At 49.0% G+C, this 24,006-nt stretch overlaps 2 protein-coding genes across 6 annotated transcripts; one reads left to right on the forward strand and one right to left on the reverse strand.

Moving 5' to 3' along the window:
* Positions 1 to 32: 32 nt before the first annotated feature.
* On the forward strand, positions 33 to 19,351 carry CIZ1 (CDKN1A interacting zinc finger protein 1). 5 transcript variants are annotated; one of them, XM_056351500.1, is made up of 16 exons: positions 33 to 205; positions 469 to 602; positions 2,406 to 2,521; positions 4,995 to 5,161; positions 6,170 to 6,305; positions 7,227 to 7,287; positions 10,024 to 10,103; positions 10,472 to 10,551; positions 11,598 to 11,783; positions 12,137 to 12,267; positions 12,694 to 12,778; positions 13,381 to 13,494; positions 13,835 to 14,014; positions 14,666 to 14,735; positions 15,821 to 15,942; positions 18,671 to 19,351. In XM_056351500.1, exons 2-16 carry the CDS (start codon positions 496 to 498, stop codon positions 19,205 to 19,207), a joined length of 2,172 nt encoding a protein of 723 aa, XP_056207475.1. In that variant the 5' UTR covers positions 33 to 205; positions 469 to 495; the 3' UTR covers positions 19,208 to 19,351. The 5 variants fall into 5 exon arrangements, with proteins under 5 accessions (XP_056207475.1, XP_056207473.1, XP_056207474.1 ...); XM_056351498.1 differs by having other exon boundaries at positions 35 to 205; positions 18,608 to 19,351; XM_056351499.1 differs by having other exon boundaries at positions 35 to 205; positions 11,601 to 11,783; positions 18,608 to 19,351.
* Positions 19,290 to 23,969, reverse strand: BBLN (bublin coiled coil protein). The gene is made up of 2 exons (XM_056351506.1): positions 23,821 to 23,969; positions 19,290 to 20,809 (listed from the first exon to the last, which is right to left on the reverse strand). Exons 1-2 carry the CDS (start codon positions 23,912 to 23,914, stop codon positions 20,616 to 20,618), a joined length of 288 nt encoding a protein of 95 aa, XP_056207481.1. The 5' UTR covers positions 23,915 to 23,969; the 3' UTR covers positions 19,290 to 20,615.
* Between the last annotated feature and the right edge of the window lie 37 nt (positions 23,970 to 24,006).

A 24,006-nucleotide genomic window follows, 5' to 3' on the forward strand; every position in this document is an offset into this window, starting at 1 on the left:
TCCGCAGCCGCTTACTCCATGCCCCCTGCCAGCCCCGGACAGATGGCGCCCGTTCCCTCCCGGGGGAGCGGGGACCTCGCTCCGCGGCCCCGCGTGGGATGCGGGCCGGGGGTACCCGAGCGGCGGCTCCGGGGCGCGGGGCCCGGCAGGCGGGCATTGTCCCCGGCGGGAAGATGGAGGCGGCTGGCGGGGAGCGGTGACCGCCGTGGGTCCGGCGGGGCGGGGAGCGGGGGCGCGGGCGGGTGGCGGCGGGGGGAGCGGGTTTGGGGAGGTGGGGTTTGGGAACCTCCTCCCCAGGCTGCCGCTTGCGATGACCCCGGGGGGAAGGAGGAGGCGGCGGCAGGGGGGGATCGGCTCAGTGAATGAATGGGCGGCAGCGGCGGCGGCTCCCCTGCTCAATGGCTGCAGGGCTGAGACGCGCCAGCCCCGCAGCCGGTGCCTCCCTCGCCCTCCCGTGTTTTGTCTCAGGCTCCCCCCGCTCGGGGCTCCCCAGACATGTTCAACCAGCAGCAGTTCCAGCAGCAGCTGCTGCAGCTCCAGCACCTCCTTCAGCAGCAGCAGCAGCAGCACCACCACCACCCCGCGGCGCAGCAGGGAGGCCGGTAAGCGCCGCTACGCGAGGCCGGGGATCTCGGGCCTGTCCCAGGGGACCGCTCCCCTCCGCCTCCCGCCTCGCCCCGTGGGAGCCGCGGCGGGGCTGGCCGCCGGCCTGCCCCTTCCCCGGCGGGGAGGGCGACCGAGGCAGGCGGGGGCGCGCCCGGGGCCGAGCCGGGGGGCCGGAGGCCCGGGGGGCGGCGGGGAGGCGGCGTGCGGGGGGCAATGCCCGCGGACGGGGGCCGGCGCGGGGCGGCACAGCGCGCTGCAGGGGGGCGCCCGGCCGGGGGCCCTGCGGCCGCCTCCCCCTGCAGAAACGGGCGAACGCACCTGGCCGAGCCGCCCCGCGGGGACACGCACCCTCGTTCTCTCGTTACTGAGCTGAGGCCGTTTATTTATTGTCTTCCCGGCCGGGTCTCCTGCCCGGGTGGGCTAGCGGCGCGCCCCGCGCGGGCCGGGCCGGGGGCTGGGGGCTGGCAGGTGGCGTCTGCCGGGAACAAACCGGCGAGCGGGGAGGGCTCCTGTCGAAATGCGCCGGGCACAGCGGCTGCTCGGGCAGCGGCCGCCGGCCCCCGTGGGCTGCGGTTTTGGGGCTGACAGCGGTTCTCTGGGGTGATGCGCTTGTCTGCAGTTACGGTTACCTTTCAGGCCTTATGCTCTGCAAATTCAAAGCGATGGGATGTGAATTTAAGGAGGAAGCTAATTCGTTATTTAATAAATTACAATAATTACTTTATAAGGCATGTGTCTCTGGGGTAAATGTGGTGAATCTCTCTGTTCTCCTAGAAATACCAGCCTCTGAATCTTTCTGCCATTATTACATGTCTTACGCTAGAAACAAAGCTGCCCTTAAGATGCCGGTATGGGGCTGACTGCTGGATAGCAGGGATGCGTGTGACACCTTTAAAAGTATGCTTTTTCTGGTATAAATATCTCAGTGCCGAGACTGGAACAATCTAGAGCAGCAAACATGAAGATGAGCTGCTGTAAATTCTGTTAAGAGCATTGGGTTTTTTTTGTCAGCATGAATATTTTGCTCCGCGTTTACCTCTTCACAGCCCTGGCGGGTTTGGCTGTGTCAGCAGTTGTGCTTAGAGGTGGGCCTGACCTTGCCATCGCCTGAAGAAGCTCCTGCCAGTTTCTTCAGACTTTTCTCTCATGTCTGCTCCACCCTCCTTACAAGTGGAGAGTTCTCCGCTCGCTCCTTCCTCCTCGTGTGTGAAATATGAAGGCCGTGCTTTATTTTTCCATCCAGTTCTTGGCAGTTAGGGGGCACCATTTAGAGTTGTGACCTGTCTGGCTCCGTGTGGGAGGCGTCGATTTTGGGAAAATCTGCTTTAAGCTCCTGAGAAAACTCCCCGTTTTTTAGAACTTACTTTTTTGTTGTTGTGTCAAATGTAGCTGCTGATCTAGATCGCTCGTTTCTACTGACAAGGGCTGCATGAGTCTGTAGAACTGCAGTCAGCTTCTGGGCTTTTTTTATGCTGCTTGAGAGGCTTTATGTGGGCTTGGTGCTAAGGAGTTCTCTCTGACCTCAAATTCCTTGATAGATAATCTGTCAGCTTTGGAAATTCCAGGAGAGTGGAAGAAAGAGGATACAGTGCCAGTGCATGGTATCTTTTCATGCACATATATCAGCATTTCAGATGTTCTTTGCTCCTCTGTTTTATACTTGTTATTCTCTGTGTGTATATATATATGCACACACACACTTGTGCCTGGAATTGTATATATATGCTATATATACTTGTGCCTGGCATTGAAGGGTACAATTTTTATTGAGTTCTTATGATTAATGCCTTCTTTTCCAGGGGTTTGCCACCACCGCAACAGCAACAGATGCTGAGCTTACGGGCAACAAATCAACCATCGCTGCTCAATGCCAATCCCATGCTTCAGCGGGCCTTACTCATGCAGCAGATGCAAGGTACTGTCGTTATGGGAGACGCGTACTTATTGGAGTTATTTAATCATCCTTCATGGACTGAAACATAGTATGGCTACTCCTTGCTGAACCATTGCAGTCCTTGTATTTGGCAGTTCTGTTTGTCATGTCTCCCCCCCCCCCGCTTCAAATTTGACCATAGCCCACATTACAGAGGTGCTTCAGTTGTTGTTGAAAATCCCATATGCCCAACTGCTCACAACCGGGAGCAGCACTAGAAGGTGAAGGTATCAGGTTGGATACTAAATATGTGCCTTCCCTCTTAGACTTGGCAGAGAGAGTATTTTTTCATCAATATATTTAGATAAAATACTTTTTTTTTCTCCCCCCCCCCATTGGTTGGAAGGTTAAAACAATTTCTTTCATTGCCTGTTAAATACACGCTAACAGTGTTTGCAGTAGGTGCTTGTCTTTGTCCAAACTTAGTGCAATACAAACAAATGAAGTATATTGTGGTGGAAAATGGTTTGGGTTTCAATTGTCTTGTGAAATTTCGATTCCCTGAAATGGCTGTCATTTGTGTGGCAGATAATACCAGTGTTCTTCCGTCACTGTTTTCCCACAAGTGGATTTTTTTTTTGCCAGATGTGATGTTTTCAAAACAAATTTATGAAGCTGCCTTAATAATACCATTGCAAAGGTAAAGATATTAGGAGTACATCTGTGTCTTTATTGTTGCGCATGTCTTAACCTGACAGCTCTTTTCAACAGAGAAAATCAGTACCTGGGATAGTTTTAAAGTGTCTAGTTTAGATTAATGCCTGCGATTTTTATCTTGCCTGTGAATCATGCCCAGATGTGAAGACAATAGATTTATTCTGCATGTTGCTAACTCTCCTTTTGTTCTCTCTTGCCCGTTTAATGAGAGGGCTCTCTAGTGACTCCAGTGGCTCTCTACAGATCTCTCTCAGGTTGTAGGGAAAGTGGCAGTGAAAAAGGACAAGCCATGCTCCGAAGATTGGTATATATATTTGTGTCAAGAAAAAAGGTCTGATTCCATTTCAGTCAGCCACACTCAGATACGTTTGGTGTTAGCATGGGCTGACCTTTTCCCTAAAGCAAAACCTCTTATTGAGAAGTCACATTTGAATAGTATGCCAAGGACCTGGGGCAAATTAGATGCGAGAGCAGGATAAGGTATGTTAATGAATGCTCCTACATGCGCTTTGTCTTAGCATTGTTCCTCTTCTTTTCATCTCTACATGCTGAATTGAGTTGTGACTTTTCTTCCAATAATCTACACCACCTAGCCACAGGTAACATGTAATATGGTTGCAGTGTCCAGTGCGGCCCTTCTTAGGGATCTGAATTTTTTTGTCATTCAGTTTTGGGTTACATGTAAGAATATCTGATGCTGTAGTATTTCTGTACCTGGGAAACATCAGCATAAATAATTAATTGACTGTATGTGGCTTCAGCAATGGGAATAGGAAGAGATAAATACTTCAAGTTGAAATGGATTTGTGGTTCTTTAAAGGCACTAAACTGAGAGCAGAAGATGGTTTCTTGCCTTACAGTTTTTCAATATAGCAATATCTCTCTACAGTAAGAGATTATTTATGGTAAGTAATAAGGGATTAGATTACTGTTGAAGACAAACATGGAGGAGTATTTCCTATGGTGTTGCTGGCTTTAAACAGCGTAGCTCAGTTTTTCAGATTTTGGGTGCCTGTCTCCATTCTTCACTGCCCTGTTTTGACAGCTGCTAAAAAGCCCAGAGTATGTGCTAATTCAAGTGGCAGATAAAAAAGGTGCAGTGTAAGTCCATGTTCCCAGAGTGGCAGACAGTTTCTGAGGGTATAGCTGAGGCATCTGGGCACTTCCATTCCCTCCCCCGTGAAGTGGGGATAGCAAGGACTACCATTGTAAGAAATCGTTGAGACTCAGTTAATAGTTTGTGGATGCTGGAAAGAGCTGTTCAGAAAGCAGAGCATTATAATTGGAAATGGCAGAGTCTCATGTGTCAGGGTTTAGGTTGACATGTTGAGCTTGCATGACAACCAAGTGGCAGAGGACTGCGGAATCTTTTGTTTGAGAAGTCCAGTGTTGTTTTAAATGAAATGCTGTTGCTGGCTTGTGTTAAACAGCACCCATACCATGGTGCGGGCTGCCAGCTGCACAGATGTAGGATGAATTTTCCTTTTTCACAGCGAATTTTTGTAAATCGAGACCTTGTTTGTTGCAGACACAAGCACTACTGTGCTCAGATCAACTAATTGCTCTAATGATCTTAGCCTGCAGTGACAATTATAATTAAATAGCCTGATACATAGTAATAGTTGCTATCACATCAAATTGTTCTGTGGGTGCTGAAGAGAGGGTAAAGCATAGAGCACCCGTACAATGCCCAGTAAAGGACAGGGTTGTGCACGGAGGAGCCCTTTACAGGTGGAAGATTTTTCTTTCTCCTTTGCACAGTGCAGGGTGGTGATACGCTGTGTGTTTGCATTTACAGGAAACCTACGTGGATTTAACATGACAGCGCCAGCACTGCAGCAGTTTTTCCCTCAGGCTACAAGACATTCCCTCCTAGGGCCACCACCTGTTGGGGTCTCCTTGAAGCCAACTCGGCTGGGCTTCCCAGGCCTTCCCTTCCAGCGGCAGAACCGGACTTTTCGCAAGGTGGGCTGCTTGTTTCCAACTGTTGGGAGCTTTGTGCTCCTTTTGCACTTGCAGCAGTTGACTTATCATAGATGGAGAGCAAAACAGAAGGGAGAGTGCCTTACAACGAAAACGGTTTTGCACCATGCTGCTGACACAGAAATGCAGAAATAAGTCCATCCCTAAGGTTCTAGTGGTCCATATTTACATTTATAATGCAAAGGTTTCTTGTCATTTCTTGCCAGAGAGAGAGAATTCCTCATAGCAGAACTGTTTAAACCTAAGATATAAAAGGAACATTTAGAAGTACCAGCTTCAAAGTAATTAAAATAGAAGAAATCCTAACTGAGTGCTTTGCTCTTCACAGAGGCCAGAGTTCTGCCCCATTAGCCTTCCAAAACAGTTTGTTGTTCCCAAAGGACTTGGTCCTACTATGGATGTGTCACTCTGCCTTTGGGCCATTTCCCCTTTTTTTTAGGGTCATGATATTTGTTCATGTGGATTTTGTAAAATCTACAGGGTGTTTTGTAAAAAACTTTCTCACTTTCCACCATTAAGACCTCTTTTATGTCCTGGAAGTGGTTCTTGGGTTAATTGACCAGTACGTACTTCCTCCTAGATTAGCTTTTGCATATTTGGTCCCATTCTGTCAAAAAGACATAGTGGATAAGGCAGACTTCCACTGTTGGACTGTTTTTTCTCCAGAGTCAAAAGGAACAGGGATTATTTTTGTCTATTCTTTTTCCCTGCCCATTCACCTCTTGCCAGAGTCCCTCTAAAGCAACCCTACTCTCCGCAAGCAGCTGGGTCTCCTACAGCTGCTACTTGAAAGCACTGGAGAAACATCACGGGCTGCCTGTGGAATGAACTTGCCTGAAGCAAGGCAGCCCAACATAAACTGCCTATTCCTTTCCTTTACTCTGTGCTGGAATTCCTGTTCCTGCCCCACAGTAAAACGCTGGTGTTTTGGGTGGTGTGTTGGGTTTGAGGACAGACCAAGCGCTGGCAGTGACTCTCTGCCCCTTGCAGGACTTCCAGAGGGTCCCTGACAGGAAGCGGGAACTAGATCCTGGTTCTTCATCTCAGGCACAAGGTGATGAGAAAATGGAAATCCCAGAGGGAATGCAAGCAGGGTCAGAGCAGAACAATTCCTTGCCATCCACAGGTAAGGGGGAAGCCTGCCATGGAACAAATGCTTCTAGACATTATAAACTTCTCTTGGCTATTCCTGCAGCAAAGATTGGAGATTACTTTAGTCTTAATCATCTATATTTCTCATTGTAAATGCTTAAACTGCCTGTGATAGTCCTCAGCTATGTGCTTCATACATCCTTTTTACCTGAGTATTTTTGGTTCTTACAAGCTAGCTCCATATGTCTTGCATGGAAGTCTCTCAGAAGTCACTTTGACAGTGAGCCCCGTGTAAGCTGGGGCGGGGGGTGGGGGGAAGGAAACTGGTTTGAAATGAAAGCTTCCACATTGCCTTACTTGTGCTGAACTCAACAACTCATGGAGTCAAACAAACAAAGCAGAACCAGTTGCAATCAACATGCTAATGAAAAGATGAGTTGAAAGAGTACTGGTATTCCACTCGTCAGAGCAGAAGCTGCTGGCGCTGCATCCTTTACAGTGTGGGATGCAATACAGATGTGGGAATGTTATTTCTGACTGAAGAGTGCCTAGTCTAAAAATGCAGGCATGTGACAAGGTTGTGGCCAGTGTATATGCAGTGGTGAAAATTACGTGGTTAAGTGACTGCTGTCAGACAGATATGCCACCTTGGCTTATACTAATGTTCCTATGATCTGGGCTCTTGTCACCTAGGTATAGCATGGAGACCCACTTAGTAGACATAAATGTAGATTCCGTTCTGGATGACACCTTACACAGTAACATCTGCAATAAAGCTAAAATCTCTTAGGTTGTTATCTAACCTTATCACTACAATTCTCACATTCAGAATAAGCAAACGTATAGCATTATTTGCTCTAACAGAGCTTTGTTGGCATTGGCCATTCGGTTAGGGAACATGCTCAAGGTGGCATGGTCTGCTTCGCTAAGGAGATCTCCTTCTGTGTTCCTGCAGAACCAAGAACTCCAACAGAATCTGTGTTGAACACTGAGCCTGCTGCAAAAAGACTGAAGAGGTATTTATTGAACAGGGTATTGAAATAGTTACTGTGCTTAGAATTATTGTCTAATTGTATTTTTTAATAATTAGGGATGTACTGTACTGGCCTGATGCCTAGCATGTAGGAGGTATTTCAGATGCTCATGGACAATTCAGAAAGTCTCACGATGCTTGCTGAGATCCAGGGTGTTAGAGGGTCTCTGCTATGGGTGATCCAACTATGGGAATGAAAAATAAAGAGATGCGGCTCATGGAAAAGCACGAGAAAATGGAGTTTGCTCATGTGTTCTCCTGCCAGGATTCTTGTAAGCCACAGGGAGGTTCTTTTCTATTCTGATGTATTCATCTAATTTTCTTCCCTAAATGTCAAAAAGGGAAATGAGCAGCCACGTATCAGCGGAGAGGAAAAGCCTTGGATTCTGTAAGGTTACAGCAGGTGTAGGAGAGGGTCATTGATTCTGCGGCATGAGAAGGGGAAGGGAACCGGTACGCCCTAGCATGGAGCGAGCGCGGTGCCCCTGCTGCGAAGCCTGTGCAGCCAGCACCGCCGGCCGGTGGGTCGGGGCGGCCCGGGGCAGCCCTGCTCGGGCGGGGCCGGCCGCCTGGGCCCTCTGCCGGGGCTGCACCGCCACCTAGCGGGGCGGAGGGCCGCCCATCCCGGGTCGGCTGCGCCCGCGGTGCCCCCGGAGCTGGCTCCTCGCTGGTGCGGAGGGAGAGGAGGAGGGAGTGAATACAGATTTCTGGAGGCATCGATTTGAGAATTCTCCGACATATGTTAATGACTATGAGTCAGGACTCCTGGGCCCTCTTATCTTCCCTGCTAACAATTCACCGTGTGGTTTTGGACAAGTTTCTTCACCTCTCTGCTTCCCATCTGTAGATTAGAGATTAATGGCTAGCTTTAGGGACAATGTTCCAGTATTACTTTGATGTTCAGATGCTACCTTGATCATGTAAAACATTAAAGAGTGATAAATATTATGTGAGCAGGGACCGTCGTGAATTATGGACTCTTGATTAGCAAGAAAGTGAATAAATTCAATTAATGCAAAGCTGAATGCATTTCAGCGTATGCTTTGTAATCTGTTTGCCAAAGCTAATTTAATTTTAATTACATTAATATTTAGTAGGGTATTAATCAAAGTCCTGTTACATACACTGGAAAAAAATATCAAGCCTGGAGAATGACAGAGCTCACTGCAACAAGCCTGCTATTAGGAAAATCCTTTCCTAGGCAGTAGTTAGGGACTGCCAGATTTGATGCATATATTATGGCTGGTATTTACTCAGAATAGATCATTCCTGAGCTTTTTTTTTTCTTTTTTTGAAGTGTTTCTGTTTACTTCCAATGAACAGATGATGGATCTCTGAAAAAAAATTACTGTTCTCATATTGTCCTTCACAGATGAGAAGGGCGTTGCCCCCATGCCTGTCACAAACTTTTATTTTGTGTTTCACTGTTGCATTTCCCTTTGGCCAGGAATACCAGCCTCCTTCTTTATTTCAGGTTTTTCCCACTTCTGCCTTTTCTGCTATGTACCATCTGTGTACCTGGAACAACATCCTCATTCCAGTGCAGAAAGCACTTATCATCTTCAAATCCTCTTTGAACACCCACTTCTAGCATGGCCTGACAAGTATCTGTTTCTTCCTTAGATCATGATTGTGATGGCTTTCGCTCCCCTAGATTGCTCCTTAGATTTGCAGTTTAGACTGCAAACCCTTGCCCTGGAGTGCTGTCACCATCTGTGTGTGGTATAGCATTGAGTCTGCTGGCAGCACTTGACAAATAATGTTAATGCCAGACGCTCTTGTTTTCTTCGTGTTTGCACTGCCCAAACCCTGCTGCATATTTATAGCCGTGTAACCCAGTTACATTATCACTTATCAATCTGATAAGTTCTGCAGTACGTGTGTGTTTGGGTCACTGGATGCAGTACCTGTACAGTCTGCGTTCCTGGTTGTGCAGAATGTGCTGCTCCCTGTTAGCAGAAGGACACCAGCGGGTGGGATATTGTGACGTCCTGAGAGAGAAGATGTTCAAGCCATGGTGAAAAATGTTAGCCCTGATGGGAAAATGGGGGATGGAGAAAGATATTGTAAAGTACACTTTGTGCCCTCTGAAAGTCAACTGTTCATTCTCAGCAGTCCCCTTGAGATCTTTTTTTCCTCCAGTACCAAGTAAAGCAAAGTCCTTTTGATCTGCGTCTTGTACAGTTCTGCACAAGCAGACTCTGGAACGAAACAGGACTGATAGGAATAGAGCAGGCAGTTACAATGAAATCCCTGTAAGACACCACTGAGAACCCTTGCAGTTCTGACAGGTCTCTGTTCCCTCATGCACGGAGCAGCCTGGGGTACTTTCTGGGTATTGCAGTCTCCCCGCAGGTGACTGATCAAGACAGGAGTGAGCTCTCAGAGCTCTTACCAAGAAAATTTCCTGTATGAACTTACTTACCTGCAGGCATCTTGCAGAAGAGGGCAGTGATCCACAAAATCAGTTGCAACCTTCTTGTCCAGACTATTTGGCTGCTGTTTCTGTATCTGTTGTAGAATGCCCATGCCCACTCTTCATTTTGTTTTATGTATTTCTGCTGAATCGTTGCCTGAAGTACCACTTCCAGTAGCATATTGAATTGGGGGTTTAATGGAGAGTGTGGCAGCTTAGACTCTAGCCTGTGCCTTGGTGTGTCTTCTGAATCTCTTTGTCTGTAACATGGCAAATAACCTCATTTGCTTGATATTCCTAAAGTGAGACTGAGGAGGCTGCATTAGAGGATGCCACAGGCAGCAAGGAAGCAGGAGAGTCAAGCGCCCATGTTCAAGCTGATGGTGAGTTGCTGGGCCCTGTGATTTGCTCTTTTAGGGCACTCCTTGCTGGAACTGCACCTGTAGATCAGCGTCTGTGGGTCCCGTGGGTCTTGTCAGAAACATCCTTCCCCCAGCCATACAGAATGGGGAAAGGAGAAAGTCTGGTAACCAAATCCAAATATAGTCCCTTAAAACCTGTTGCCTCCCAAATGCAAATGACGGGAAATTTCCCTCTGTAATAAAGATTTCTTTGGAGAAAGGTTTGTGAACTGGGCTTATGGCCAATATCACTGTGAGGAAAGCTCCCTGACTTCATTCAAGTGCTGCTTTGTTTTTTCTTCCATTGCTCTGCTGATTTAACACCGCTAAAAGGACTCTTTTCTTCCTAGGTACAAGCGTTGCAAAGGAGTACACAGCTGAAGATCTCTCTAAAGAGAGGAAATTCTCTGAGGAACCAAAGGCTCCTGAGGTGAGTAGACACTGCACTGTGCAGGGGTGGTGCAGAGCATAGAACCTCCTCCTCCATCCCAGAGAAGCCCGTTGCCACTGGGAACCAGATGGCACCCACGTCTGGAGCTCTGTCTCCTGCTGTAAGCTGTTGTCCCTGGCAATAAGGCATACTATGTCTGCAATTAGTGCACAGTCTGCTCTGACTTGCTGCTTTTGTACCTCTGCTAGCCTGTGCCTTACCTACTGCTGGCTGTTCGTGGATTCTAGGGTTCATTAAGATTTTAGTATTCATCTGGAAAAACGGAAAGTTGAATTGAAAGAGCTGCTGAAAAATGCATGTGTTGAGGGCCATGGGCAAATATATCTTTTTATGTTGCTGAAGAGCAGGTGTAAAAAAATTCAGGTGATGGTGGTAAAGATGTAGCTGCAGTGGGACTTGCATCACAGCAGGTGTGAGCAGGTAGTAGTCTGTGCTTTTGAAAGGCAGCTTGGAAAACTGAGACACAGGTGAAGCCAGCAACCTGAGAGTCTTCTGCATGAAATAACTTGCCCACATGCTAGATGTTAAACCAGGACCTTAGGCTGTGTAAATCTGTAAGCAAAGATTCAACCCATGGTGCAAATCAGACTTGATCGCCTTCCATAATTGGAGGCATTTGTTGATGTGAGCAAATATATCATCCTGCCTATGTGTACAAGTTCCTTACCCCATCAGACATGGTGCTGAGTTGCCTTTAGGTCTGCAGTGGAGAGACATGAGCTGATTGTGTCCCTTACCAACGCAGTTTGTTGTTCCAGTCTCCAGAGACTGGATCATACAGTGCCTACAGAGGCTGTAGAAATGACCATCTGTACTCACTGGCCTGGTGCTGTGACACAGGGATCGCCGATTTAGCAGTGTTGGGAGAAGGAGCCGTGTATGAGTCTTTCTGATCAGCCTTCTGTGGTTTCAAGCTTAAATGCATTTTCTGGAGGGGTAGAGAGCTTAGGTCACATAAAAAGCAGGTGTAATTTTTTAGTGTCTTCTACTGAGAGAGAGGACTTAATCTTGACTCCTTCTTTCAGCAGGTGTTGAGTTCTGGAGGTTCACTGAAAGTGACTATCCAGCAGAGCAGCGAGAGCAGAGCTATCAGTACAACAGCTCTGAAACCAGGGCACTGGACCTGCGAGGTGGGCACAGCTGATCCCAACCCTGAATCGGTCCTTAAATTCTACTGTTACATCTGCAAGACCAACTGCTGCAGCCAGCAGGTAGAAATCCACAGGTCTGACTGGGATGTGGGTGGTCAGAAGTGAGTTAGATGGCCAGCTGCCGTGGGGACGTGCAGCAGGAGACTTGCTGAAACCAGGACACAAGGGCTCATGCTTCAGGAACAAGGAAGATAAATGATGGCAGGCAGGCAGATAAAATAAACTTCTCCTGAAGGGCTGGCAAGCAACCTGCTAGGAATTGAATGTGGGTGGATGCACAGGCAGCCATGCTCCTAAGCTGTTATACCATTTCATTGTTAAACAGCAGCCGAGAGAACGGAAAGCATAGCTTATACCTATTACTTTCTGTATTTTGAATACATTTAAACAATTTTTCTCCTAACCTCTCTCAGAATTTCCAATCCCACATGGCTGGAATTCAGCACCAGCAGCGACTTGGGGAGATCCAGCACATGAGCAATGTTTGTTTTGTTTCACTACTGCCCATGGTGAAGGAGCAGAAGGTGCCTGCAGAAAAAGATGGGTAAGTGCTGGTCTGCGCCAGAAAACTCAGTCTGAATGTGGACCTACATGGGTTCTAAATTCCTCACTGCACCAGGGTGCCCCTTTGTTCTAGGTAAGGTACTAAATCTCTTTCTGGTTTCAGGAGTCTTAATCTTTTTCGGGCAACTTTCTTCCTGCTAAAGGATACCACTATTGACTTTGATGTACCATATATTTTTTTTAATGCAGTAGTAGATCAGGTCGGAGGCTTGTTTTAACTGGTGCCTTTCTGTTAGCGTGAGCTAAAGCAACCTATATAAGTGACCGGGAAGGGGAGAAGATAAACCTGAGCCTGTAACGATAGGAATGCTGGGGAAAACAATGCCAAGAACAGATTGCAAACTGCAGTATTCCATGGAGACTGTAAAAAGTTGTGACTTAACAGATATATCCGTTGTCACTTCAGAGAGACCCAGCAGCGATGGTGTAATACTTGTCAGATACACTTCACAGGGGATCTAATCAAACATCGCAGGACCCAAGAACACAAGGTAACAACCGTAGCATGGATTTCACCTTTGCACTGATCTTTTGTGGGGATTGAGTGGAAGTGTCTAGCATCTCCTGTTCCCCAAGCAGCAAAGGAAAAGTGATTGGAGTGGAGAGATGCACATAAAGTTCTGCCAGTAACATCCTCACTGCCTAAGGGCACTGCCATGCTACCTCCTGCCTCTGAACACTGGCGTTGGAGCTTCCAGTTGTTGTGCTGTGTCGGTACGGCCTGAAACACCTCTAGTTTATAATTCTTGACTTTTCTCAATAAATATGGCCTGTCATACTCACCTAATCAATTGAATGGAGGAGTTGGTGGGCAGCCTGTAAACTTTCAAGCTAAAATTCAGGCAGGCCATCATATTTATTGGCTCCTAGGGGAGAAGTGCCAGAACACCTTTTATAAGCCACGTTTGTTTTGCTCTGCATATTTTCCGTATTTTTGGTGGGTAAGAGCTAGGGAGTCCATTCTGCTGAAAAGATGACTCTGCAGTCTCCCTGTTTTAGATACAGGACTGTGACTTTGTTTCACTCAAGATTTGTCTGCCTTCCTCCAGAATGGTGCCTCTTGTGACTTACTGAATTGTCCCTTTTTCCTTAGCTGGCCAAACGTGCGCTTCGTCCTTTCTGCACTGTCTGCAGCCGCCATTTCAAGACACCTCGCAAGTTCGTGGAGCATATGAAGTCCCCTGAGCACAAACAGAAAGCCAAAGAGGTAATATGGCCTGAGTGGAGAGCTGCACAGGACTGGAAGCAGCTGCACTGTGGAGCAAGTTAACTTTCTGCCTCCCTGACTATTGCATGGGTGAAAGGAAGACATGCAGTTCTTCCAGCCCTCTTTTAATTTTCATCTTTTGCTGGACTTGAGTTGTTAGAGCCTAAGGAAATTGAGTGAAAAAGGTACAAGGAGTTAGATGGGTCTAGAAGCGAGATAGCTTTGTGCCTCTTGTGCAGTCCCTTCTACTCATCAAAAGCAGTCTGTTCAGAGTCTGGGGTCTTCTTGGTTAAATGAAGAGCGCCAAGTTGATCTGATCTTTCTTTTTTGTACCTGACAGGTGAGGCTAGGAGAGAAGGAGTTGGGCAGCCCAGAGGATTCGGAGGAGTTGATCACAGTGGATGCTGTTGGCTGTTTTGAAGATGATGATGATGAAGAGGAGGAAGAGGAGGGAGGAGCTGGTGAGGAGGAAGACCTTGATGTAGTGCTGACAGAGAATGAGGATTCTGCTACCAAGCAGGTATGCCATGCAAAAGGAGATGGAATGACTTTTCTGAGAATCTGCTGTGGGTTCCTGTGCCTGGTTGGTCTTGGCTGCTTGAGCTCAGGGTTTCGGGAGTCCAGTCAGCATTGTACCCTGCAGCGGGAGGGCTCTGGGGCTCTTCCAGAGCACGGGATGATGCAAAAGAGAATCGGGCATTACGTGTGGGATGCAGAAAGGTGTTTCTGCTGTGCTGTACAGCTCCTGTTGGTGTCTTCAGACATTACCTTGTTGCTGAGGAGCATAAGCAACGTTTTTTCAAGGGAAAGAATTTCTGGTAACAACATTGATACAGTCTCTTTGACTAGCCCAGCAGTAGCTTGGTCTCATAGAAGACCTGTGTGTGGAGTTTTATCTTGATAAATGTCTTCCCAGTAGAGAGCAGTTACCAAGAAGGAGGTACATGGCTCAGCTACATCAGGCTTGGAGTGCAAGGGGTGTTTTTAACCCTTGTAATCAAGTGGCCTGCTGACATTGGGTTTTGTATCTGGCCTTAACCAGATGCTGTGCAACTCTGTCTCTGGTATGTGAATCCTCCGGTTTGCTCCCAAGCTTACCAGAAAAATGTGAGAGCCCAGGAAGGGATTTGGCATAGATACAGTAGGCACTAATGTTTTTTTTGGTTTCCAGACTGGGCTGAAGGAAGTGTCTTTGGAGGATTACGAAGGAAGTGAGAAGTATTGTCCAGACACGGCCTATGGTAAGCAAGCAGAGTTAAGCACAAAGGCTTAAACACAGGGCCTTTTCTGGCCACATGCTGTATCTGAAAGAGAGGATGGTCTCTACCTACTGCTATAATGGCTTCTTGGGCCGTGGTGCTCCAGCATCTGCATTGGAATGGTACAGGTCACTGCTGCCTGGAGAAAGAGCCAAATGTTGCTTTATTACTGTGTGATAAAACATAAGGATGTGATTGATGTTTGTCAGCTGCCTTTTGCTTTGAAGAAGAAAGGATGAGAGCCAGATACCTTACTAAGGTAGGAAATGGAACAAGCAGGGCAGGAATACTGAAGTAAGTAGGCAGCAAATGAGGGATGCTCTGGAAAGATGGAGCCTGAAAGCATATTGATTGGAATGCTTTCCAACAGAAATGCAGCTTGTATAGAGATACTGCGCAGCAACGACAGTATCGAACTCACTGCTAGAGCCCAAACTGTGCATGTTTGCTCTGCTTGAGAACCCCCACGCTCTACCTAGCGGTTACTCAGACATGGTGCTGGACTGGTGGGCAGTGTTGCCTCCAGATGGCTGTCTCTGGTCCCCACCCTGTAAGTGATTCTGACTTCAAACCTCTCAACGGCCGCTCGCGTTGTGAGGAGGGCAGCTCTGCAGAGGCTGTTTTGTGCCCAAGGAGAGCTCTGTTTACACCAATCTTCCATATCGCTGTAACCTTCCACTATCGTGTGGCAGATGGAATAATGATTCATGCTGTGAATGTTCTCTGCGTGTTCCTCTTGCGCGCCTGCTGTCTTCTGCTTGGTTTGATCCCATTACATTAGATCACATGTTCTCTGTAGTTTTCCATTGTATTCTTTTTTCCTTCCCCCCCCCCAATGCTCTGTGTAGTTTCTTTGCTCTGGCAGCCAGATTTCTCTCTGAATATCAACTACACAGCCATTCCATGGTAAGATGAGATATTCAGCAAGTCATCTTGCAAATCCTTGATTAACAGAAGCAAAGCTTTCCACTTTTCTCCTCACACTGCCCCCGCCCTTTTAACATGCTTTCATGATTTGAGTTCCATTCAATGTGATCTGTGATTTCCCTTCCCCTCCCGTTTCGCAGGCCTGGATTTTCTGGTCCCCGTCGCAGGTTACCTCTGCAGGCTGTGTCACAAATTCTACCATAGCGACTCTGCTGCCCGGCTCGCACACTGCAAGTCCCTGATGCATTTTGAGAACTTTCAGGTTAGACCCTTTGGCGATTGCATGGCCTGGCATTTGTTACCCCTGTGCGTGTCTCTTCAGCAAATCCACCACGTTAGCTGTCTTGTCTTCATTTCCATCATCCTTGGTGTCCATTGTGCCATAGCTTTCTCCTGGTGTGCTCTGTGTTTGTCTCACATCAACCCCTGTAGATCTAAAACCAGTCCTGCTTCCTAGCTACTGCTGCTGTCATCTTGTTGCCCATTTCTGGCTGGAAATCTTCCTCAGAGTGTCTGCTCTGTTTGCTGAACCTGTGGAGTACATTGTTCAGTCTAGGCCTTTTCTCTGTTAGATCACAGGTGGGTCGAGATGGGGAAAGAATAAGAGACAGAGGCTGTTCCTTGTAAAGAAAGCTGGTTCATGCGCATCTTTTCATGCGATACTGCAGGAGCAGCTCTTTTAGCCAAAATTCTGGGTGTGATTCATCCACGAAGGGGCCTGGTGAAATCAGATGCCTTAGAAATCTGGAAATTTAACATTACAGACTGTGTGATGGAAGCTAAAAGTCAGTGAGAGTCCATTTGGTCCCCAGGGTCAGCCTGCAACAGCAAGTCAGTCAGTCTGTCTGTCTGCTCCCTTTTCCTAGAAACTCCTTAGCACAAAGCTCTGCCAACTGTCCCTTTGCTTTTCTGGCTCCACCTCAAGAAGCCGTACTGCCCCTTGCTGCTTTTGTATCTAGAAGCTTTTCCTACTGGGCTGGCCTGGAATCTGCCTCCATCATTCTGTCCTTGTTGACTTGCCAGGGGGTGAGGGGCCTGGATCAGTACCTTGTGGTGGGCACACAGGGCTTGCACTGTCTCTGCCTTCTCCTGTGACCACTGCTGGGGCCCTGCCTGTGCAGGAGAGCGGTATTCCCTGACCCTGGCAAGGAGGGAGGCTCCCACACTGACTTTGTCCTCTGCCTGCACCCAAAACCTGCTCTGACAAATGCTGCTGTGCTTCCCTAACAGCTTTTGTTAGCATTTAAGAAAAAAACACCACCACCACCCCAACCCCCCAAAACTTTGTGTTTTCCTTCTAGTCTTCAGACAGGTTACCTATTCCCAGTCAACTGCCTCCAGCAAGGGGTGGGGTGCTGCAGAAGCCAGCGCTTAGAGCAGTGGATTTGGAACTGCAAGTAGCAGAAGACCGCAGCTGTTCCTTCATGGTTGCTCATCCTCTCCCACTCCTGCACTTAGTCATTTCAGGAATGAAGGAATCGGCCTTGCAGTTTTCCCAGCTTATTTTAGATTAGCTTAGGGTGAAACTGCAGCAGCAGTGCATATGCCTCTGTTTTGGCCCACTTAGAGCTGAAATCAAACGCTCTTCAAACGGATGTCGGAGGGATTATTTATGACAAGAGTCCAATGTCAAATCTGCAGGCAGGTAGCTGTTATTCTTGGCTGCCTCGGTGCCTTGAGGTTGTCACCGTCTGAGTTAAATCACTGCCAGTTTCTGGGGTACTCTCATCAGAGTAGCTCAGCAGAGGGCTGCTGGTGAGGCAGGTACAGCATCACTGAAAACAAATTGGCGTGCTTGTACCTGCTTTAGTTCGGGTGCAACATTGTGACTCGACCGATGTAGTCCCAATGCGTTATGGTATTCTGCACATCCTACTCTTTGAGGACAGAGAAGAAACAAGCCTGCAATGATAAACTGAATTACAATGTAAAGCTGCCTGTCTGATGTGCTGTAATTCCACACTGCAGACTATGGTAGCACTGCTTAAGGCAGCGGTGAAAGCCAGTGCGCTCAAAGTAGTTTCCTTAAATTGTCAGGTCTAACACTAGTGCCAGTGCAAGGGACCTTGGCAGAAAGGTGAAGGTCAGTTGGTTGTGGAGGGAGCTGCTGTGGAAAAGGAGCTTTGTTTTACGCCTTTAGCTCACGCTCTGTCTGCGGCTTGAAGATCAGATTCCTGCTGCATGTTAGGTAGCTGTACAGAGTTGCTGTTTTTATGGAATTCAGTCTTGAAAATGGCTAGTAGCCATTTCAATCTCTTTACGGACCTCTGCTGGCTCATCGTGATAGTGAGTGCAAATGAGTCATTTTATTGATGATATGCTTACCTTTATTCTGTAGAGAACTTCGTACCTTGTAACAGGAAGATATTCTTGGTATCTTAGTGTTTCTGTCAACAGTTTCACTGTTTCACAGGTTGTATCAACAGAGTGAAAAAATCTTAAGCTTTCAACTTAAGTCTTGCTTTATCTGATAAACATTAAATCACACCTCTGTAGCTGAGGGCAGTGCCTCATCTCAGGTATCCAGGGTACCTGTGCAGAGTTATGTCCTGGCAGTAGCTGAAGCAAGAGCTGCACTTGTGCCGTTACACCTACAGAGTCCTGAGTCTGACTGAGACTAACAGTTGGCAAAACATGATTTTTGTAGTGGGAGCCACAGATCTGCCATGCAGTCGCTCAGCATTAAGTAATGCAAGAGGGACTTCAGTGTTTAATATCGCCACTTTTCCTCACAGGAGCCGACCCTTCTCTGCCTGAAAGCCTCAGCCCCCAGGCCAGGAGAGCTGCCGAGACAAGTCATGCCCCTGCAGATTCTAGCTGCCACTCACCACTGTTTTTGTACAGGTTTTTCTGGACCAGCTGCTGCTTGCTGCAGTAACAGTAGCTGAGCTGGGCTTTCTCTCACGTTGTTTTGTTTGCATTTGCAGAGATACAAGGCAGCGAGGCATCATGCCACAGCTGCCTACCCCGAGGCTCCTTTGCATTCCCAGGGCTCCAGCTCCCAATTGCTGGATGATCCGAAACAGCCTCCTGCTACAGCAGCAGATACCAGCAAGATGAATGATGATCGTGGGATAGACAAGGAGGGTACAGAGCTGTCAGCCCTGCAAAAGCAAGCTCTGAGGTCTCCGGAGGGCAGGGGTGAGCTGGCCCCCTCTGCAGCAGAGGGCAAAAGCCTCGGCAGCATGACTGATGATGTGTGTGGAATCGCAGTGGTAGAAGAAGAAAATCTACAGGAAGAGAGCAAGTCCACTGCCGCTAGTGCCGACTGCCCGCTCCCCGAAGAGAACCGCACCGCAAAGGAGTTGCTGGGACATGCTGTGTGCAAGGAGGAAGCTGACGCAGCCGAGCAAAGTGAAGACACAGAAGATTGCCAGGATCCGGGGAGCGGAGGGGGTTCAGGACAGAACGAGGCAGCCAACGCAGGCCAGGAGGCAGCAGCAGAGCCCTCCTCCCTCGCCAAAGGTGAGACAGCCAGTCTTACCTCTGCTGGGTGCAGACGCTCTACTAGGCGCAAACCCAGATAGAGTGGCCTTAAAGGGAGAGCCCTTTACATACGATATTTGCTGGAAATGTTTATTTTCTGAGTCTTTTAATAGAGCAAAAACCTTCAACTTTACTGCTGTTTTTATTTTAAGAATAAAATAAGCCTGGCTTTAGCGTGTCTAATACAGGATGGTGTCAGTTATTACTCGTACATTTGGGATACAGCAATTATGTGGGAAGACTGAGGCTTGGATTGTTGAACCTGAAAGGTAATGTGATTTACACAGGTGACAAAGCTCGTGAAGTAGGTGGATGCAGACTTACTTTTCACTAAGAATTCTTTGTGGTTCCTCTCATTTCCTTCCCAGGCAGAGGAAAAGTTAATCTCTTGGGAGACTGTGCGCCCAATTCTGCTACTCAGAAGAGTTTCCTTTCAAAGATGCACACTGTGTAAGACAAGCTAGGCAAGAATGCATCTTGGGTCCTTTGTTAATACTACAAGGCTTAATACATTCTGTTCTCATAGTGGAGACCCTCAGGAACAAATTCTGTTTCATTCAAACTGATTTTAATAAAACAGATTTCTTATAAATAATTTCTTTAACTCGATAGAACAGTAAGACTTGCTTCACTGTGGTGGTGCCAGGCCATCCTGACAAGATCACAGTTTCAGACTTAGAACACTCCTGCATGGTCTTGTCAAAATGTACAAAGGACCCTGCTCGCAGCCCCATCCCTCTGCTCCGGACAGTTAATGCTCACCAGGCAGCTCTGCCTCGCTCGAACGCCCAAGCCCTTAACAGCAGCTCGAGGAGTCGGGCAGCTCCTACTTAGAACTGTCAGAAACATCACCCTCGCAGCTCGTCTTATATGCTCGGAAGGGGACAGAAGCATCCAGGCATCTGGGGCCATCTGCCAATACTATGTACATAGCAGGTAACGCAAATGACGGAGAAGCTGTAGTTTCAAGGCAGGAGCTTGGCCTAGGGTTTCCCTCTCCAAGTCTGTCACCAGAGTCACATCTGGGGGCAAGCCTGGAGACAGGACAGCCCCTGCCTACTGCGCTCTGTGAGGGAAGGGCTTAGAGCATGACACTCCTTGCTTGGATTTAACAAAAACGCTGAGAGAATTTTTCCTCTTTGTGAAGAGGACCTGCCTGCAAACTACCTGCATTGCATCAGGTCTCCTACAAACAGTGTTAACCAAGTGTCAGTGCCAGGCTTGTGTTAGGGGAGCAGAAAGAATCGGCTCTCCTACCCCCACCTGTGTGCCCTGCACCGATCACACAGCTAAAGAAAAACAGAACGTGGAGGTGAACGGCAGGACACAACCACCACAGGAAGGAACAAGTAATAGGCACAAGGTACCTCTTCTACTCAAGTTTTATGCTACATTGGTGACCAGTAAATGTCCCCTTAGCAATACCAATGGAAAGTTTGTGGCCAGACACTAGGCAGGAGGCTGTGATCCCTGCACATCAGCTTCTGTATTCTGCTGCTCGCTCTGCTGCTGGAACTCCAGACGGGTCTGGCGGTTGGACTCCAGCAGTTCTTTCAAGCAGGCATGTAGATAATCATTCTTTTCCTCCAGGTGATCCAAGCAGGAGTTGATCTGGTCCAGCATGGAGTTTATGGCTGCATACTCTAAAAGGAAGGGAAATGAGAGACTATGAGAGACTGAACAACGTAAGTACATTGTCACTGCAGTCAGTGACGGCAGCGAGAGCTCCTGCAAAATACGCCCACGGTGTTCTGGCTGTGCCTTGCCTGCCTGCCGCTGGGTGGGTGAAGTAAAATGCAACTCAGTCCTGCCTGCGTGGTGTTGCCCGATCAAATGAGACCAAGGAAGCTGCAGGACTGGCAACAAGCAGCCCAAACCCCGCTGCTGGTGTATCCGACAGCCTCTGGTCTCATATGTAAACAGCTGACCGCAGGCTGAGCACTAGCATGCAGCAATTTGCAACAATACCAAATAAATCCCAAGGACAAAGCAGCCTTTTTAGCTGCCTTAGGGATCACCTTACCTGATCGTGCAGGCACTTTGGCTGCGTGCCGCAGTGTTTGTGTTCTGTGAGTTACTTGTGTAAGGCTCCCAGGCTGGCTTGCGCTTCACGAGGGCCTGGCTGGGGTCAGACTGCCAAAGCAGCACAGCCGTTGCTGTGGCAGGCGCAGGGATGAGCCCCAAGGTGCTGGTAGTGGCACCATTGTTTCCAAAGGGAGGTAAGTGTGGGGCATCAAGTTCAACCACAGGATTTTCACGCACCACTAAGGCTTTGGGTACTTCAGATTAAAACCAGACTCGTTCAGTACAATGCTGACAGTTGGCTCCCTAGGTCCAGTTTCTTACAGCATTTGTTTCAAGTGCAGAAGTGTTGGCCTCAGTACAACAGCAGTTCACAGCAATGCGTATTAGTACTGTGAATGACATGAAGATGGTTGTGCTACTGCAATGAAACACTTGCTTTTGGATTGGCCCCAATATTCACACAATCCTAAAGAATAACAACAAAAAAGAACTGAAAAAACAGCCAAGATAAACCTCTGCTGACAAGTTACTTGGGAACGCTGGGGTGTTAACTGGAGAGCCCAGGCAGAGCCAGCCCTGCGTTCCCTTCTGAAGCTGTGCGGGCTGAGCGAGCACAGGGAGGCACTCATCGAGCTGTGACCCGTGGGCCAACACGTGAGGATGGTGGGCTGCAGGACAGGGAGGGATGCCTCCGCGGGTGGGGCGAGCCCACCCCCCACTGGCTGGGGCCGGCTCCTCCACGAAGCCGGGGAAGCGCTGGAGCCAAGGGTGGCACAGGCAGCGCCCAGCTGCAGCGCTGCTCTAAGCGAAGGGAGGACACAGCGAAAGCGAGGACGGGGATGTGCTCTGGGATGAGGGTCGAGCCATGCTGCAGTGCCCCAGCCTCGCAAGCCCAACTCTGCCCGCCGGCTGCCCCCTTGACACTCGTGTAGGCAGGTGCCCTGGTGCCCAGCACAGCCCACCCCGGGCGCTGCCATTACCAGCAGCTTTAGAACTATGAATATTTAAATACTGTAGTCATTTGCATTATTAACAACTAAGGAGAACTTTCATTATAAGAAAACAAAGGTCCTCCTTTTCTTATACTACTTTGGAGCCATTCACAGCAGCGTTGCAGCCTTCAGTTCTTTGGAGAATTGCACATGTTGCATTTAAGCTTGCATATATAATGTTAGGCCTTGCAGGTAGATGCAGAGGTGGCATTAGAAGCAAGAGCACTGCTGATGTCCTTACATTAAAAAACAATCCCACAACCACATTATTTCCAAAAAGGTGCCAATTGTTAGTATTTTTCAAAGCCTGTTTCGAGGTATGTGAGAATGTCCATGAGTTAGAGCTCTCTACTTCAACCCAGTATTTGATGAAGCGTGTTCCAATGAAATGGTGAGCAGAGCCCAAGCAGATACGGTAACTACTTCTGCCAAGTGATGTCCATCACCTTGGCAAGCAGTCTGTAATCACACCAGGAACTAATTGTTCTCGGTGTCTGCAGCTCAAGCAAAAGCTATGTAAGTTGTGCAGCTTTGGGAAGTGAAAAAAATGTAACCATTTTAAAATAAGCTGTAAAAACATTTTATCGTTTTGCCTTCTGTTAGTTGCAAGTTTGGTGTATTGTTCTGGAAACATAACCTCACCCCTAACCAAAACGCTGACCAGGAGTATGGCAACAGCATTGTTTACTCCTCTGCATTCTTACGAGAATGTTGCCAAAAGTCTGGTTTCCTATGTAAGCTCAAGGCGGTGTCACAGCTTCAGCTCCTGGACCAGGAAAGAGCTGCAGCACAAAGCCCCGCTAAACACAAACAGAACAACTTAATGTAGAGCCTTGATGTAGATCAGGTTGAGTGACTTTCTCCGTCACATCCGATGTGTGTCTCGGCTCTTGGAAAAGCTTGAAAGGCAAATCACGGAGGCGATGCAGAGCAGTGAACGCTCTTGGCAGGTTTCATGTTCTTGGTTGGTTTCAGGGCAGAAATGATGCTCCTGATGTGTCTGACCCGCAGCAGCCGGGACTGTGAGATCCCCTTGTGCGCCCACACCTGGCAGCGGGATGGCGCTTTGGGAAACGGTGTAACAGCACCGTTCAGTGGGATGGTGCTTTGGGAAATGGTGTAACGGCACTGTCCATCGGGATGGTGCTTTGGGAAACGGTGTAACGGCACTGTCCAGTGGGATGGTGTTTTGGGAAACGGTGTAATGGCACCGTCCAGCGGGCACAGTGCACAGTCTGAGCGGTGACCAGCACTACACGCCGCAGCCCGGCCGCCGTCCCGCATCCCCCATGGGGAAGCAGGCAGCGGGCAGAGCACCGGCAGGGACGTGGCACCTCGGCACCGCAGACGGGCCCGAAGCGGCCCCGCCCGGTTCCTCCCCCCCCGCGGTGACCGCTGCCCCCAGGCCCGCCCCGCCGCTCCCGCACCTCAGCACCCGCCCTGTCCCGCTGCCAGCAGCGCACACGAGCAGCTCCTCACAGGAGAAGGCGAACACACGGCCCGCGCCCGCCCGACGGCGGCAGCCCCGGCCCCAGCGCCCCGGGAACGCCCGGGCCCGGCCACCCGCGCCAGCGGCCCGCCCTGCCGGGGGCGGCACAGCGCCGGGGGGGGTCACAGCGCCGCGGCTCCCCACGCACCTTCCTCCCCGAAGGCGTCCCCGTCCCCGTCCCCGTCGTCGCTGCGGCCGGCGCCCCCCGGCGGCACGTGGGGCTCCCCGTTGGGCCCCGCCATCCCCCGCCGCGCGCCGCACCTGCGCCCCGGCCCCGCCCTCACGGCGCGCCGCGCGCCCGCCGCGCCGCCAGCCAATGGGGGAGCTCGGCGCG

The sequence above is a fragment of the Falco biarmicus genome, chromosome 9 (assembly GCF_023638135.1).
Source record: "Falco biarmicus isolate bFalBia1 chromosome 9, bFalBia1.pri, whole genome shotgun sequence".
Classification (NCBI taxonomy): Eukaryota; Metazoa; Chordata; class Aves; order Falconiformes; family Falconidae; genus Falco; species Falco biarmicus.